We start from the raw sequence: 19,461 nt of genomic DNA, 5'->3' as shown, positions 1-19,461 counted from the left end.
GGATATAACAGAAGCAGAAGATATTAAGAAGAGGTGGCAAGAATACACAGAAGAACTATACAGAAAAGATCTTCATGACCCAGATAATCACGATGGTGTGATCATTCACCTAAAGTCAGACATCCTGGAATGCAAAGTCAAGTGAGTCTTAGGAAGCATCACTACAAACAAAACTAGTAGCGGTGATGGAATTCCAGTTGAGCTATTTCAAATCCTGAGAGATGATGCTGTGAAAGTGCTGCACTCAATATGCCAGCAAATTTGGAAAACTCAGCAGTGACCACAGGACTGGTAAAGGTCAATTTTCACTCCAATCCCTAAGAAAGGCAATGCCAAAGGATGCTCAAACTATCACACAAGTTCACTCATCTCACACACTTGTAAAGAACGCTCAGATTCTCCAAGCCAAGCTTCAACAGTGCATGAACTGTGAACTTGCAGATGTTCAAGCTGGATTTAGAAAAGGCAGAGGAACCAGAGATCAAATTGCCAACATTCACTGGATTATCGAGAAAGCAAGAGAGTTCCAGAAAAATATCTATTTCTTCTTTATTGACTTCGCCAAAACCTTTGACTGTGTGGAACACAACAAACTGTGGAAAATTCTGAAAGAGATGGGAATACCAAACCATCTTACCTGCTTCTTTAGAAATCTGTATGTAGGTCTGAAAGCAACAGTTAGAACTGGACATGGAAGAACATACTGGTTCCAAATAGGGAAAGGAATATGTCAAGGCTGTATATCGTTACCCTGCTTATTTAACTTGAGTACATCATGAGAAATGCTGGACTGGATAAAGCACAAGCTAGAATCAAGATTGCCAGCAGAAATATCAATAACATGAGATATCCAGATGACACCACCCTTAAACGTGAAGAAAGTGAAGCAGTAAAGACCCTCTTGATGAAAGTGAATGAGGAGAGTGAAAAATTTGGCTTAAAGCTCAACATTCAGAAAACTAAGATCATAGCATCTGATCCCATCACTTCATGGCAAGCAGATGGCGAAACAGTGGAAACATGGCAGACTTTATTTTGGGGGGCTCCAAAATCACTGCAGATGGTGACTGCAACCATGAAATTAAAAGACACTTACTCCTTGGAAGAAAATTCATGACCAATCTAGATGGCATATTAAAAAACAGAGACATTACTTTGCCAACAAAGATCTGTCTAGTTAAAGTTATGGTTTTTCCAGTGATCATGTATGGATGTGAGAGTTAGACTATAAAGAAAGCTGAGCACTGAAGAATTGATGCTTTTGAACTGTGGTGTTGGAGAAGACTCTTGAGAGTCCCTTGGACAGCTAGGATATCCAACCATTCCATCCTAAAGTAGATCAGTCCTGGATATTCATTGGAAGGACTGATGCTGAAGCTGAAACTCCAATCCTTTGGCCACCTGATGTGAAGAACTGACTCAGTTGAAAAATCCCTGATGCTGGGAAAGATTGAAGGCGGGAGCAGAAGGGGATGACAGAGGATGAGATGGTTGCATGGCATCACTGACTCAATGGACATGAGTTTGGGTAAACTCCGGGAGTTGGTGATGGACAGGGAGGCCTGGCGTGCTGCAGTCCATGGGGTGGCAAAGATTTGGATACAACTGAGTGACTGAACTGAACTGATACAGAAATAATAGGAATACAATTGGCTTGTTTTATCTCAACAAGTACATAAGCTTAAAATGGAGATGACACAAGGAGAATTTATCATAGTGCTTAAATATAACTTAAGTGGAAGTTATCTCCATGCAGCCTGATGATCCTTTGTAATTTCAGTATCAGAACTACTGCCATGATTGAGTTGAATTTATACTATTAAAAATAACAAAGTGTTAGTCACTCGGTCATGTCCGACTCTTTGCAACCCCACGGACTGTACAGGCTCTTCTATCCATGGGATTCTCCAGGCAAGAATACTGGAGGGGTTTCCGAAATGGAAACCTTCTCCAGGGGATCTTCCTGATGCAAGGCTCAAACCCGGCCATTCCACCTCACAGGTAGATTCTTTACTCTCTGAGCCACCATGGAAGCCCATGACTGAGCTAAATTTATAGTTTTAAAAATAACATAGTCGTACAAAATTTGCAGTCTTCTCTCTTCAGAGAGAAAATGAGATCTCAGTGATTTAAAACAGAAAATCATTACAGGTAAAAGGATTTTACTGTGAGAGAGAGAGCTGTTTGTAAAACTTTCCTCAGACACACAGATGGAAGCAGCAGTTACATGGGCTGATTGGTGGTCTCTTTTTTGCAGAATTCAACAAACAAAACACAGCTCTTTAACAGAATGGAATGTACTCTGCCTAAAAGCAATACAAATAAACATGTTAATTCATATTTTATTGCAGAAATGCACAGAAGAGTCTCTTTGGTTATGCAAAACATTTTCCAGGTGTTGTTGCCAGGTATTGTCATTTGAAAAGGTCAAAAGTTAGAGTATGGTACTAGTCCCCATTTCAGAAATTTCATTATAATATTAGCGGGGCAAAATAGAGTAGATATTTTTTCCAAGTTATATTTCTTTTAAATTTCAACTAATATATAAATAGATGATCTTACTGTGTTTATTCAGTGACTGTGGTTTTATTGGACTCTTAAATGTTGGTTCTTTTTCAAGTAAAAAATTATTACTGTAAGAAAATTATTTTGGAGTACTGTAAACAAATTAAGTTGTGGAAGTATTTAAGCCAAATATTTATTATTATGTGAAGAAATCTAATTATGAAAAAAAGCATTAGTATCCAACAGTACAGTATTCTGTGATTTAAATAATAAGTAATTTTGAGTTAAAAATAAATACCAGTTTTAAGAAAGAGAGTTTTCTTTCTCACAGATTCAATTGAGGTCCTGTGTCTTAGAATATTGATATTAGTATTTTATGATAGAAACTCTTTTCTGACTTGCTGCCAAGCTTATGTAAAAATAGATATCATTTCGCCAGTATATGACATACATAGTTGGATTAAATAATTTAAAATCATACCAAGAGACACCTGTGCTTTATTAGAGTACATTTTTCCCATTTGAAACACATGCCTTAATAGGGATGGGGTTTGAAATCGTGCATTTTCACAAATGAACTTTTAGCATGACATCAAGAGACACTGCCAAGTGAAAATGGCGTAAACCCGTATGACCTGCTGCAACGCACATCACTCTCATTTCTCCTTGTGCACATTGTTTCATCTAGATGAGCACACCTACTTCAGGACTTAAGACATAGCGAGTTCCTTATTTTCCTTTATTTCTTCTTGTAGTATCTTTTTCCTACCACTTTTGAAAAATGTTATCCTTCTGTGTGGAAAAACAATTTATAGACAACAGGATTCCAAGAGAAACTTCAAATGAAAACTGCCTCCACATGTTGGAAATAAAAATTTTAAAACAAAAATTCTCATCTACTCCAGGAAAGAAAACAGAAACATATGCAACTGAGGCGTCACTGTTTGTTTTCATTATCCAAATAGTCATACTTCTTACTTTTATCTCAAAATTCTCATTAAAAATGTCAAATGTGTTTGAGTAACCCTCTGACTTGTATCTTTCCTTATGTGTTCTAAGATTAAGTTGATAAAAGTGTGGAAATATCTAAGACTTTGTGTAGAAAAGCCATAGCGTTCACTTTCATAAGTTTTCACCCTCCTGGTGAGGGATTTAATAGATGGATTCATTTCTCAAAGAAGGAATCAGGATTCATACTTCTTATGTCTTTTGGCATTGGATTAGATAAAGTAATCAATGATACAATAATATATAGAGGAAAGTATTTAGACATTGACACTGGCCCCATTATTTGAAATATCAAGTACCTATCAGTTCTTAGTAATTGAACAAAACCCCAGAGTGAGTTTCATATCTACATGCTAAATAAGTAGTCACGAAAATTTACACGTTGCATTATATGATTGTGGATTGCACTGTGATACGTGACAGGTATTGCACTATCTGATTATGCTATGTACATAATTAATAAAAAGTACACTTTAGACCAGTGCTGTCCAATAGAAATTTCTGTGATGATGGAAATGTTTTATATCTGTGTTGTCCAATAAAGTAGCCTCCAGCCCACAGGGCTATTCTTGAAACATGATTAGAGTGACTAAGAAATTAATTTTATTTAACTTTAATTAGTTTAAATTTAAATAGCCACGAGTGGCTACTGTCTACCATATTGGACAGAACAGCTTTGGAGCAAGTAGCCTATATCAGCAACTCTGCTGTGTCAGGTCCAGTTTAAAGAGGAAACAGTTTTTATCTCCATAACTGTCACCAAAATTCAGGAGACGTGATATGATACTTTTGTCAGCAGTTTGATATTGTAAGGGAAGGATGGACCTGGAAGTTAGGAGACCTGAACACATCCCTTCTTCACACTGAGTCTCAATTTGTGGAATGTAAGGTTGAATAAGATAATGTCTAACCCCCAAATCCAGCTCCTTTAACAACCATTGCTTTTTTGTCTCTCTGTATTCCTGACACTATCCAGACAACTCCTCTGACCTCTGTCTTTGGATACTGCTGCTGCTAAATCACTTCAGTCGTGTCCGACTCTGTGAGACCCCATAGACGGCAGCCCATTGGGCTCCACTGTCCCTGGGATTCTCCAGGCAAGAACACTGGAATGGGTTGCCATTTCCTTCTCCAATGCATGAAAGTGAAAAGTGAAAGTGAAGTCGCTCAGTCACGTCTGACTCTTAGCAATCCCGTGGACCACAGCCTAATAGGCTCTCCGTCCATGGGATTTTCCAGGCAAGAGTATGGAATGGGGTGCCATTGCCTTCTCCGATCTTTGGATACTAGGCTGGCTATATCTGGAAAATAGCCACTTCTCAAAATGTAGAATAGAAATGTCCCCCCCAAAGTCAATCTTTTCCCTTAGCATGTCTTTACAATAATCTCATGTAGTTTCTATCATTTTTCCTTTGCTCCGCCATAGTCTCCTTGGAGCAGGAAGCTTCTAACAGACGGAGTCTCCTGACGCACTGTGCTCTTCTGATTCTGGCCAGCCTATCCCTTAGCAAATGTTCACAGTATTGGCTACAGCTGTGGAGGGCTTCCACCTCGCTTGCCTAACCCACATGTTCTCTATTTGCTGTGGCCTCCACAAGCAGACGCACATCTTCAGTTTGCTGTTGCTCAACATGGCATGGAGATGTGGACCCTGGCTGCAGTGAGGCTGCAAGAGCAGCAGATGGGCAATCACGAGATCAGAATTGAGGCTGATGGGCTGTATCGTACAACGGAAAGAATAAAGTGTCTAGAGCTAGAGACACCTACCTGAATTTCAATCGCGCAATAGCTGTCTCACCACAGACTATTAATCTGATTTCTAATCTACCCCCAACTATAAAGTGGAAATAGTAGTTCTCTCAAAATTATACCACTAACTGGGATAATACTTTAAAAGTGCCTAATAACAGTAAGTGGATGGAGGCTATATAAAATTAATTTGAAGCAGAAGAGACCAGAGATAGGGAAATGGGTTAACAAACAATAAAATAATGGCAATAAAACAGAGACAAGGTGATAGAGACCTAAAGAAAGATGGTGGCCATGGAAAAAACAAGGTCAACAGATATTTTGAAGGAAGTAAAGGCTCTTAGTGATAGATTAGATAAAGGGAGATAAAGGAGAGGAAGAAATTAAAGATAACTTCAAGGTTACTGGATGGATGAAATTAAGAACCTTATGATAGATTAAAATCAGGAAATAGGTATTGAAGGGCAGTTTAGAAAGGGAAAACAAGAAAATTTTAATTAGATTCCCAGGATTTTAGATTTTAAATCCAATTATTGCTTTTTGCATCTATTTACTATTCAAAAAAACTCAGGCAAAAGGTCACTAAACAACCTGTATAAATCTCAAATGATTTCAATGGCACAATCAAGGCCAAGGCTAAGGTATCTTTATTCCCATATTAAGCAACTAGTTCCTTTTATTTAAATTGAGATGAAAATGTAAGACATTCAAATCAATACTTTTAAGAGAACTTAGTTACAAGAAGGGACTTCCCTGGTAGCTCAGCTGGTAAAGAATCCGACTGTCATGCAGGAGACCCCAGTTTGGTTCCTGGGTTGGAAGATCCTCTGGAGGAGGGATAGGCTACCCACTCCAGTATTTTGGGGCTTCCCTGGTGGCTCAGATGGTAAAGAATCCACCTGCAATGCAGGAAACCTGCATTCAATCCCTGGGTGGGAAGATCCCTTGGAGGAGGGCATGACAATCCACTCCAGTGTTCTTGCCTGGAGAATCCCCATGGACAGAGGAGCCTGGCGGGCTACAGTCCATGGGGTCAAAAAGTGTCGGACATGACTAAGTGACTAAGCACAGCACAGTTACAGGAAAAGGTTGGAAATGCAGTTTGAGAAAACACTAAAACAGAGAAAACATTTAAAGCTATTAGAATAGATAAGATCACAGAATTACAGAGACAGAGGAAGAACAGATGGTTATTATCTAAAAATGCTAAGTATTAAACAGATGTCAGAGAATCAGAGCACCCAGGTCTTTAGTCCCACCTGCTGCTTCTCTCACCTTCAGGAATAATGACAATGAGGGTGATGATAATATTGACACTAAATTGCTTTTACAATTGTCTTTAATCAGACTTCCCTATACAATTTAATTTTTGTAACACCCTGGGAACAGATACTATTATTATGCCAAATTGTTATTTTTATTTTTAAAATGTATTATTTATTTATTTTGGCTGTACTAAGTAGCATGTGAGATCTTAGTTTCCTGGCTAGGGATTAAATTTGGGCCCTCAGCAGTGAAAGCACTGGGCTGCCAGAGAATTCCCCAGAGAATTTATGCCAAATTTTTAGACAAAAAATTTAAATATTCAGAAAGGCTTGACCAAAGTCACAAATAAGTGATAGTCAAGATTCAAACTTCGGTAATTAAGTTACACAGAAACAGAGCTGTAATTTGTGTCTAAACTCGGACACCTCAGGGTTACAGAACAGCAGAGGTGAACTGGAAATGTCCAGGGCAGACTAGGTTATGCCATCCCTCTTATCATGAAAATTAAAAGATGCTTGAAATTAAAAGATGATTGCTCCTTGAAGAAAAGCTACCACAAACCTAGACAGCATATTAAAAAGCAAAGACATTACTTTGCCAACAAAGGTCCATGTAGTAAAAGCTATTGTTTTTACAGTAGTCATGTACAGTTGTGAGAGTTGGACCATAAAAAGGCTGCTGCTGCTGCTAAATCGCTTCAGTTATGTCCGACTCTGTGTGACCCCATAGACGGCAGCCCACCAGGCTCCGCTGTCCCTGGGATTCTCCAGGCAAGAACACTGGCGTGGGTTGCCATTTTCTTCTCCAATGCATGAAAGTGAAAAGTGAAAGTGAAGTAACTCAGTCATATCCAACTCTTTGCAACCCCATGGACTGCAGCCTACCAGACCCCTCCATCCATGAATTTTCCAGGCAAGAGTATTGGAGTGGGTTGCCATTGCCTTCTCCAATAAAAAGGCTGAGCGCCGAAGAATTGATGCTTTCTAACTGTGGTGCTGGAGAAGACTCTTGAGAGTCCCTTGGATTGCAAGGAGATCAAACCAATCAGTCCTAAAGGAAACAACCCTGAATATTCATTGAAAGGGCTGATGCTGAAGCTGAAATTCCAATATTTTGGCCACCTGATACGAAAAACTGACTCATTTGAAAAGACCTTGATGCTGGGAAAGATTGAAGGTAGAAGAAGAAGGGGACAACAGAGGATGAGATGATTGTATGGCATCACTGACTCAATGGACATGAGTTTGGGCAAGCTCAGGGAGATGGTGAAGGAGAGGGAAGCCTGGTGTGCCGTAGTGCATGGGGTCACAAAGAGTCAGTCACAACTGAGCAACTGAACAACAACAAGAACAAAGAAATCTGCCTTAAACATTCTACAAGTATAAATGGTAATTCTAATTCTTCATCAGTTTCCTGCATTCAATTCAGTGAGACTTCTACTTTCTCCTTCTAATTACTTCCTTTCCACTGACTTCCAGTACCCCAAATCTCTTGCATTCTTGCTCATATCCTTGGTTTCCTCTATTCCCAAACAATATCTTCTGTTTCAATTATTTGTTGCTGTATATTCCCACATCCACCTCCATTGCCACCACTTTTGTTCTGTTCCAACCTCATTTTACTATCTTTGGTGTAATGGGCCTTCTCTCTCTGTCCTCCTTCTTACTTCCCTTACTGTAAATTATCAGTTATCTCTATAAAAAACAAAGATCTGATTCTCTGGTTAAGATTAGGGAATTAGTAAAGGCAGTCCAAAAGATACAACTTTCCAGTTATAAAATAAGTAACTTTTGGAGATGTAACATACATCATGAAGACTATAATTAATAACAGTTTATTGAATATTTGAAAGTTGCTAAGGGTAAATCTTTTTCTTTTTTTTTTTTGAAAGTTGCTAAGAGTAAATCTTAAGTTCTCATCACAAGAAGGAAAATTCTCTATAGGTGTTGACAGAAGCTAGCTAGATTTATTATGGTGATCATTTTACAGTTTATACAAGTATCAACTATTATGTTATACACCTGAAACTAGTGAAATGTTATTTGTCTATTATACCTTAAAAAAAAGACACACAGAAAAAGAATTAAACCCATCAACAGATGAATAGATAAAGAAAGTAAAGAAGATGTGGTATATTTATATACAATGCGATAATATTCAGCCATTAAAAAAAAAAGAAATAATGTAATTTACAGCATTTGGATGGAACTACAGATTATTATATGAAGCAAAATAAGTCAGAAAGAGAAAGACAAATACCATATGATATCACTTATATGTGGAATCTAAAATACTACACAAATGAACAAATCTGTGAAATAGAAACAAATTCACAGACATAGAGAACAGGTTGCCAAGGGCAAGAGGCGTGGGGGATGAAAGGACTGGGAGTCTGGGATTAGGAGATGCAAACCAGTATAAACAGGATGGATAAACAACAAATTCCAACTATATACCATGGAGATCTATATTCAATAGCTATATTGAATATATCTGATTCATTTTGCTATATAGCATAAATTAATGCAACACTGTAAATCAATTATACTCCAATAAAATTAAAAACTGAAATAAAAAATTAAATAATATATAACTTCACAATAGTTTCAGGAAAACATTCACAGCTTTTCAGTCCCATCAACCATCTCTTCTGATGCTTTGGGCATTCATCATCGAGGAGGTTGGCAGCCTTCACCTATAATCCCTGCAGGTCCAATGGGCTGAACCGCATTCAGTATATCATAGGACTGTAAAAGCTGCTCATCAATAACAAGTTAAACCAACACAAGTTTCCTACTTTGTAATTCTCTTCTCATAGCACTAAGAACAGCATGCTAGACAAATAAAAGCTGAATACATATTTCTAACATTTATTGTCTTAGCAATACTGCTGTCTTCTACTGGACATGCCACTGGTAAGGAAAAAATAGAATAATCTCTTAAATGAGTGGCAATATGATGACATTTGCCATCCCAAGACTGGGAAATACAATTTATACTTCACTTTAAAGTCATACTATTTTGTTACCTGAACAGATAACTAAGCTTTTCTTCTGGTAAAATCTATGAAGTCATTCTCAAACCAAGTTATTGGCACAAAAACCTCACAATAGTCAAGGATATGGTCCTGCTTTGCACAAGTGTTAAGAAGTTAACAGTTATCACTTAGTTGGGGATATTCTAAGTTTGTTTACTCTATTAATAGGGTTCTCTCTTGGTCAATGGACCACATTGTTGTGTAAACAAATGGATCTGGAGGTTTTGACTAAAGAAATGTTTTAAAAGTGTTTTTCCCTTTTGTTTATGTTGTCACTGCTTGAATGATACTGAGAGATACAGAGATAGCCCCAAGGAAATCTCTACCCAGTCCTCCTCCACTAAAACCTAATATTTATGGGTTTTAGTGGGAATGGGAAATGCTGTGTGCCTGCTTAAATAGCGGTGTTATTCTGCTATATGGTGAAATAAGTTCCTATGTTAACTAGAAAACTGTAGAAAATCATGATAAAAACCTGACCTGTTGGAAGGCAGTAGGGCAAAAGGAAAAAAAAAGGGGGGGAGCTTTCACCATTCCTTCCATTAAATAAATTCATTTAGGAGGTCTTTTTTGTTGTTAAAAACTAAACGCTGTATGACCTTAAACACAAAAGTAATCAAATTAATATCAATATGCTTAAAATTTTGGAGAGACATGTTTTAACCAAAAGAAAAATTGTTTTTTTAAGCAAAAGAAGTCAGCATTACAATCTAACCCCTTTCTATTATGTTCATAGACAGTATTTGGCTTAGTCATTAAAAAACAGGCTATAGGAGAAAGACTGCCAACTTGAACTCCAGCTCAGCAACTAACAAGTTCTAAGATCTTGACCAAATTACTCAACTTCTTTCTACGTCAGTTTATTCATCTTTAAAAAGCACATAACAATAATAACACATCCCTCACATTAAAACATTGTGAATATTTTAAAAAATCAAGTAGATTATGGAACAATGTCAAGGACCACAGCACAATAAACGTCAGCTATTATTATTATTATTATTATTATTATTATATACGCAACAAGTCCTGGAGATCTGTCTAACACAGTGAGGAACTCTTTCAAATGTATTTTATATATTGAGCTAAATAACTTCCAAAACACATCTGAATGAATAATCCTGAGTTTCTTATCTACCCAAAAGCAAAGGCAAAAAAAATCAAAAGTGCAAAAATCACTAACCATTGAGCCAGTGGTGCTCTGAAATGTCAGTTCTGATGTAATGGTGGTCATGAGTAGGCCCAAGGGACCGCGTGAATGCAGTATCCTTGCCAAGGAAATCAGAAGCTGTTCCAGAGTAGAGGTATTCATCTGCAAGGGAGAAAAGAATACACAGGACTTCTAAGAGTTTACCAGCAGATACTACTGACAACAGACCAATTTCACGACATGAAACCCAAGATGTTTACTGCATACATCAGAATATATTGTTTTGTAAATTTCTCCTTCAGATTTTGAAAAATCTGCTCAGCTGAAGAAAAAAATAACTCAATAAACTTTGGTCAGGTGATTACAAATACTTGAATATAAGAAAGGCCAAAGTCTCCTGAATTAATAATTGCACATGCATTTAGCTTCTGTTATGGAGGAGCTCCTCTTCTTTCCCTCTCCTCACAAATAATTCAAAGATATGTCATAATTAGGAGTCCCTCTTTGTAACAACACACACAAAAAAAATTAAAAAGTAAACGCCATAACGAGGAATGGATTGTGTAATTAGTATTTACTTAACCGACACAACCTCAGTGACCACAACTTTTCTTTACCTAACCTCTGCTGAAAGGGAGCTTTCAGCACTGAAGTCATACTTTGTAATTATAACATGTTGCATTCCTTGTAGCTAATCATGTTTCTAATAGTTCTGATAAACAGGAATTTCTGAAAAGGGAAAGATGTGGCCATTACCGCATACCAAACTTCTTTGTCCTGTTATTTGTGTAAAGTAAATATCCATGTCTTACCAGAGACAGGAGAGAGAGAAGAGAAGAGACGGAGGGGTGCCAGAGGCAGAGAGAGGTGGGGGAGGAGGAGGGTGGAAAGAATGAGGAAGAGAGGGCAGAGGAGTTTACGATGAGGGAGAGGAGAGGAAGAAAGGACAGAAGGGAGACAGGTGGGAGAAGGGGAAAGAAAAGGATGCAAGGGGCAAGAGAGGGGAAATGGGAGTGGTGGTCCGCGTTCCTGACGCAAGTTAGCACATTGTTAGAAGCGGGGTATGGCAGGAAGAATGCAGTCCCCACAGTAGAACATGCTGCCCCTTTGAGAGCTAAGCCTCTGTTTCAAGAAATCTTTATATTCAACTACTTTGAGTTACACTTAATAGACTAAAATTTTAAAAAATAGCTAAATCTCTACAGAGCATTTAGGTTTTTTAAAGCCAATATAAGAACAACTACAATCACTAAAATTCAATTTTCTCAGAAACATATCTTTAAAATTCTGCCTTTGCATAAATAAGTGATTCAGATATTTTAAAAAATCCTCCAATTACATCCACTGAAATAAGACTTTTAGTGAACAATGTGAGACAACCAACCTAACTATTCATGACAATAGTCAACTTCCAAAGGTGGGGGCAGGGGGAACACACACACACATGCACATAAAAGAGAGAAATCCAGTTATGTAAAGTACAACTATTTTTTCAGGGTGGGGGGGGCACACAGTGCAACATATGGGATCTTATTCCCTGACCAGGAATTGAACCTGTGCCCTCTGCAATAGAAAGGCAGAGTGGTACCACTGGACCACCAGGGAAGATCCCAGTTATATAAAGTAAAGGTAGACATCTTACTGATTCCATCTCTTAAAAACATATGGTGCAAGACAATATTTCATTGTGGAGCAAATTTTTAAAAATAGAAGAACCAAACAACAACATCATTAGAGACATAAAGGAAATACACCATTAATTTGAAACATAAAACTGCAAACATTCATTTTGCCAGGAAAAAAAATGTATATTTCAACATAAAAGTTGGATCTCTATATTCAGGTTTTAAAAGTGTCTTCTTTGTATTTAAATTACTTAGGGGTTCAGGGGTCACCAATGTCTACAGTCTATTGTTAAAGGTGTGTCAACTCCATTTGACAGATCAGAGTCACAAATCATCGACCTCATTTTCTGAGGATAATGACTGAACATTAGTCACATAATTTTCAAAACACACACACTTTCACTTCAAAGAAGAGCACTGCTTCTCACAAGGTGAAAATTAAAATGTCATGGTGTGTCACTCTTGATAGTCTATTCAAACACCTGATGGACAAGTTAAATGAAAAGAGACTAAAGTCATGAACAAAACCAAGACAAAAGCAGTCCTTATAATGGCTGAAACTTAGAGGTCAGAGGTCATGTCGACATTCCTCAGAAAAGACTTCAGACCACACAGTACTACCTTCTTTAAACACGATGTTCCTCCTATAAGAGAATTTATGATGTATGCAAAGCAAGAGAAAACTGAATGTGACAGCAAAAATGTCACATTTCTATTAATTCAATCAGGTTATGGTGAAATTGAGGGGAGAGGAGTTACAACATTCTATTGTTTGTGTTCTATAGTTTGATTTATTTGTTTTATTAATTTATTCACTTACATCTTATTATTACTTCTCCCACTCAAATCTTCAATATTTTGTAATATATTATGTTCAAGGAATTGCTAAATTTAACTGCCATAATGAACAACCAAATAGGAGCATATAAGCTAAATATAGGAAAATCTGAGTTACCTATATGTAAAATTATAGCACATATGACTGTCTTTTGCATTAAACACATTTCAGCCTTTTCAACCTGAAGTTCATTTAAAATGCAACTGTGCAGACATTAAGGATTACTGGAGACTCACTTTATGGATAAGGAGCTAAGTACAGAGAGACGTGACACTAAAAAATTACCACCAGTACCATCAAACAGTCAGTGGATGATTAATCCAAAATAATCTTTAACTCACTAAGACAGTGTGGTTGAATCTACACACACCTTTTTAGAAAAAGACCTAAAAGCAAGAAATATCCTTTGCTGCTCTTACCTGTCATTACTGAAGCAAAAGGCTGCTGAGGATCAAAGGGACATTTCAGTCTGCCAGACTCCAAATGGTGTGTGTCTAGTCTGAAAATAACTTCCTGTTAAGAGAAATATTAACAGAAGGGTGATTTTTTTAAAAAAATATCAGAATCGGTAAGAACATAGGAGATAAGAACTAAATTCTAACTCATTAATTCAATAAAAACTGAGCACATAGCATGTCCACCAAGCTGTGCTTCTTAACTCTTCCACAAATATTATTTCTGGCAAGACTCAATTCCCATGTTTTGGTCTCCATTTGCCCTAAGTAGTAATTATAATAATGAATGAATTTTTCAATGCCTTCATCAATTCATTTAGCCTGGACCACTATCATCACCAAAATCACTATCAAGCAATCCTATATCTTAAGCCTAATAACTAATTTACTGAGTCTAATAAGCCAGTTTCCTCCTCTGAGAAATAAATTTATTAATCATACTTTCAGCACTATGATGGTCTATCTACCTAAGCATCTGCAACTATACCATATTACTTAAGCCTTATGATACTTTGTAATTTTAGTGACATAATAGTGTTGTAAGGCAGGCAGTTCATTTTCAGAGCTATTGATACATGTGGGCAAAAAAAATTCCAATGTAGTATTTTCACTATTATGAAAACACTATGCACATTAAAGCCACACAGTTATTTTGGCAGAAACATTTATTTTTATAATAGTGGCCACAGACAGAATGGCATTGGCAGACTTCTAAAATTCAGGGGAAAAAAAAACATCTTAAGTTGAACTTTCCAAGAAAAATATGAATGTATAATGAATATGGCCCCATGAGTTTGAGTGTTTCATAACAATGACAACACTGCATCCAGCAAAAAGACTGATGACTCAGCCTGCAAACGCGCTAGGGAAATTCAGCATTTCTGACATTCTCTCTAGATGGCATATCTACAGAGTTATATCAGAATACACATGCAATTAAAAGGAATCATTCAGTGCCACTTATCTAGGAAGCAAGCAAAGAAGCAAAAGGGAGAGAAAAAAATTGATTATTTGGATTATTATTTTTGTATGATGTGACATTTCATATCTTTTTCTTTTAAACAGTACTGACAGTAACTACTGCCTTACTAAAAAATAGCAATACTAATTTAAATAGCATGATTAACAATTGCTATTTAATAGTTTTAAGAAAATAAGCTTTAATACTAAGAGTGATGGTATTTAACAGTTAATACATACTAATCATGAGCAGGAATTTCATGTACATTATCTCACTGAATCATCACCATAAATGTAAATATGTGGCTACTTTATGAATTCCATCTTTACAAGAGGAATATTGAGAGTAAAAGGGAGAAGGATCTTGTTCAGCATCACATAATGAATAAGAGGCAGAGGAGGAGCTTGAACTCAGGGTTGTCTCCAAAGTTCGTGCTCTTAACAAATCTAATCTCAGGATTTCAAATTCACGGATTTAAAAATGTGCTGAAATTAATTTATAGAGTCACCATGACCATGTAACATGATCAAGCTCAAGTATGTTTAGTTAGAACAGTTCAGCTAATGATAAGTTGTGATAGTGGCGCCTAGGCATGAAAAAAGTCCAATGAGAACACTTTTAGGGCATGTTTCCCAACTGTGGATGGGGCTATAGATATGTCAGGAAAAAACACCTACAGATCACAGCCCTTAAGAATGTTTAAATATCATTAAGGGCACATTATTCTCCACAGGTCAAACAGAACTGTTGACTCTAAAGCCTATAATGGGACGCTGTAAAGGGAAAAAGTAAACTGAATTCTGGTGTGCCAGAAGATTATCGTAAAAAGCTAAAAAAGAAAACCTAAGAAAGTATCTGGGACAATGTCATAGTTGATGCAAAGTCCTAGATAAATCCTTATAACTGTACAGACTCCTGTTGTCAAAATGTAATATTTCATGAAATTCTCAAGATAAGCCCATAAAATTGTTATCTGTGGAGGCTAAGGACAAGGTCTCCCTTATAATCTTCTGGAGAAAGGAGAGAACAGGAAAGCAGGTTTCCTTGAGCTGCAGTCAAGGACACCAACAGGAAAATGATGTCAAAAATAAAGGCTGATACAATGGACTTCCTGAGATAAACTGAATTACATGACATTTTAACTTTTGAGACAATTTTAATTTTATAAGATTGGCCCCACCTAATTCATTACACAAAAAGCACCTGTCCAAACTACACACAGAGAAATACTATTGAAGGGAAGACAGAAGAAGATAAGAAAGGGAAATTTTAATCATCATAACTTGGCAAAGTTATTGTTAATATCATATTAATTATTAATACTATTAATATTTAATATGAGGTTTGCAGTAGCAAAGGGAGATTCCAGAGGAAAGAACATGCTCCCAAGCTAACTATTAAAAAACTATCAAGCACCCCCAGTATTGTGGATAGATAGATGGCAGATATTATTTTTAAATAAAGTTTATATACATACTTTGCAAATACTTGCCTTTTTACCTTTCTGTGTTCTTGTTGCCTAATACAGCTGAGTATTAAGAGCCCAGAATGAAGAAGTGATATGCCAAAGCTCATGCAATCGTTTTCTCATTTTATTCTTAAAATAACTCTGAGTTACTATTACTATCATCATCCTTTTGCTGAATAAACAGAAGCTTAGAAAGTATATGCAGAAGGCCATGGAGCTGGTAAATGACCAGGGCCATAATTCAAACTCTGGCTCCCCATGTTCAAATTCTCAGTAGTTGTGAACAGCCCTGACTTCTATCCTGAAATCTAGATCCAACTGTCCACTTGGCATGACCTACAGAGCATTTCTCAAAAGCAGAATGTATAAAACTAACTCACCATTTCTCCCACAAATTTGTTACTCATCTCACCTCAATAAATAACACTATTCTCCAGCTCACTGCCAAAGATAGAAATCTGGGATTCATTTCAGTTGTTTCCTCTTTCTTCTCATTGCCCCCGACACAAAAGAGTGTCCCCCAAGAAGGGGGACTCTACACACTTCTCTCCTCCATCTCTGTGTTACTATTCCCTCTTCCAGGTCATTTTAGAAGCAACCTTATCTATTTGAGAATGTCATGCCTTCCCTCTGAGCTGGACAGTGAATCCTGGGACTAATAATTCATTTCAGAAGTGGACAGTCTTCAGGCAGTGTTGCCATACAATTAATTATCTGTCTTCCAGACTAGTGAGAAATTCACAAGGCTCAATACCCCTGTTCACCTATAACACTCTCATTCAGAGAACCTGTAAGTTTGACGGCCCCAGGGCTTTTTGACAGTTTCAAGCTAAGTAATTAGCTCCTTCTAAATTCCTTTTCAGTACTTTCCACTTTTAGGAGTTAAAGAACACTATTTGCATCCCTCAGCAGGTTGTGAGTTTGGCCTTTAGCCCCAGGCCTCAAAATACATCCAAGTTGTGGGGCTATCCCATATAATTACACCCTATGCTATGAGCCACTGTTATATATTACCCTTCATCAAAGCCAGGCAACAGAACATTACACCAGCAACAAAGAATGATGGATTCAAGTTGCCAAGTCTCCTAGTGGTTCAGAGATTTAACTATCAGGGTTGCTTTTCTTTCAGACCATTGAGTCTGGGCTGGTTAGACAAGTTGGTTAGAGAGAAAAATTTATCCAGCCACAGTTATGGGTTTGATCTCTGCTTGAATCAGTTAAATCAATGCAAAGAAACCTGTACTATGAGCCCATACTTTACTTTCAAACACACAGCCAAATACCCTTAAAATATGTGTGGTTAGTCACAAGAAGTATATAAATAAACATAAGGATGACAGTGTAACCCATCAACATCAACCCATACAAAGTAATGCTTTAGAGTACAGATTCTAAAGCTCAGATGGGCATGCTTGCTCTAGAGATAGACTACTTGGGTTCAATTCCTTGCTAGACCATTTATCAGCTGGGTAATCTTAGGCATGTTATTTCATTCCACTGAGATTCCATTTTCACCAATTTGCAAACTGGGAGTTATAAAGGTATAAAGGTACAAAAGATCCTGGTGCTGGGAAAGATTGAGAGCAGGAGGAGAAGGGGACGACAGAGGATGAGATGGTTGGATGGCATCACCGACTCAGTGGACATGGGTTTGGGTGGACTCCGGGAGTTGGTGATGAACAGGGAGGCCTGGCGTGCTGAGGTTCATGGGGTCACAAAGAGTCCGACACGACTGAATGACTGAACTGAACTGAGAGGTACAAACTTCATTAAGAGTGTTGCAAAATTCCAAAACACAATCCATGTAAAGTGCCTGGCACAGGCCATGACACAAATAAAGCACTCTAACAAATTAATATTGATTAAATTATTGCAGTATGTATGTTTCTCATTTATTGAAATGCTCATTGATAGATGGAAAGCATTACTCCTAATTAATACTTCCTACATTTCTACTATGCCTATTTGGTCTGGCAGAAATAAGTCCAGTATGATAACAAGTATGATAACAACTAACTATACAATTTTAAGAAAATCATTAAGATTATCTGTATTTAGTGTCTGCTATTGTAAACATATGCAACAGGTCAAATTTGTTGGATGGGAAAAAATTAAGTTATTTAGAAGATACCATTCTGTCACAAGTTCTTACAGGAAATTAATTTTTACCGACAGCAACATCATAAATAGATCTAGTTATATAGGAAGCTCAAGAGAAAATAAAGCTGTACATAGAGCCTAGAAAACAAGCACGTTCAACATTTTACACCATTAATTTTATTCATGTCACTAAAAAACTTTTAATAGAAGAAGTTTTTATTAGGTGGATAAAGCAGATAATCAAAATGGTAATAATCTATAAAGTGGTGGGTAACATAAGTTCTTAGTTCATACAGAAAGTGATTCAACTTTTATATTCAAATCTACTTATTTTATGTCATAGGCAGTAAATAATATGCTATTATAGTAAATTCTTTTCATGCTATTTCACAATATTACCTCCTTGTAAATTCCAAGATCAATATATCCACATATTGGATGAAACGCTCCAGTTCCACACACATAAACGTGAGTTTTGTTATAGGGTTGAAGTACTCTGATGAAATTTGCACATTCTGTCTATTGGGCATAAAAAACATAAAAGCATTAGCATATAATTCAGGTATTTCAAAGCATCATTCATACCACCTACTTTCCAAGTAGATTGATCATCAAAAATAAGTGCTAAAATAAAAAAGATTTATGAGAAATGCTTAACACTTGACTTAGCAAAGGAGGCAAAACAAATTAGAAACTATGACTTGAAGCTTTTTTTTGAAGTTTTATGGTTTTGAAGTAACCAGAGTACTTCTGTGCATTCTGAAGTAACAGAATGCACATTTCTACTGTAGAACTCAATAGGACCTACAGAATGAATATATACAGAGTATGAAAGAGGTATTTATACTTACTTTCAAGAATTACGTACAGAACCAAACTCAAACCAAACATTATGTTCTGATGTTCCTACATTTTCTGTCCCATATAGATCATATTGTGTGCAGTTTCAACTGAATCAGCTACACTAAACATAACACATAACACAGACGTCTTCCTATATATTATTCCATTCTTATTTTCCAGAATGCCCTACCACTTTATTTCCATTTTTTCCCAATGTTACAGAGCCTTTAAGACTTAGCTTAATTCCAGCTTATTTTAAGAACTTCTGTTTCTTCCATAAATATTTTTTAATGCCAAGTCAAAATTTTAAGATACTTATATTTCTGCCTCTTTTCCAAATGCTTGAGCCTAAAAGTGTTCTTTGAAATGTGTATCTTTATAACTTAATTATTTTCTGTCCCCGAACTGCTTGCAAATAGTGACTCCATTTTTCAGAATAGTCATTCTTATTATTTT

General features: G+C 36.7%; 1 protein-coding gene across 2 annotated transcripts in view; it reads right to left on the bottom strand.

Annotated features, from left to right (window-relative positions):
• Nucleotides 1–19,461, bottom strand: part of SEMA3D (semaphorin 3D) — a 230,602-nt gene that overhangs the window by 66,373 nt on the left and 144,768 nt on the right. For both annotated transcript variants that reach the window (XM_065939525.1, XM_065939524.1), the window contains exons 5-7: nt 18,562–18,681; nt 13,598–13,691; nt 10,749–10,877 (exon numbers count right to left, since the gene is read on the bottom strand). In XM_065939525.1, coding sequence (XP_065795597.1) covers nt 10,749–10,877; nt 13,598–13,691; nt 18,562–18,681 — 343 coding nt within the window. The remainder of the gene's footprint in view (nt 1–10,748; nt 10,878–13,597; nt 13,692–18,561; nt 18,682–19,461) is intronic.

The sequence above is a fragment of the Muntiacus reevesi genome, chromosome 6 (assembly GCF_963930625.1).
Source record: "Muntiacus reevesi chromosome 6, mMunRee1.1, whole genome shotgun sequence".
NCBI classification, from domain to species: Eukaryota; Metazoa; Chordata; class Mammalia; order Artiodactyla; family Cervidae; genus Muntiacus; species Muntiacus reevesi.
The sequence above is the reverse complement of the archived record's forward strand: the minus strand, read 5'-3'. Positions and strand labels throughout refer to the sequence as shown.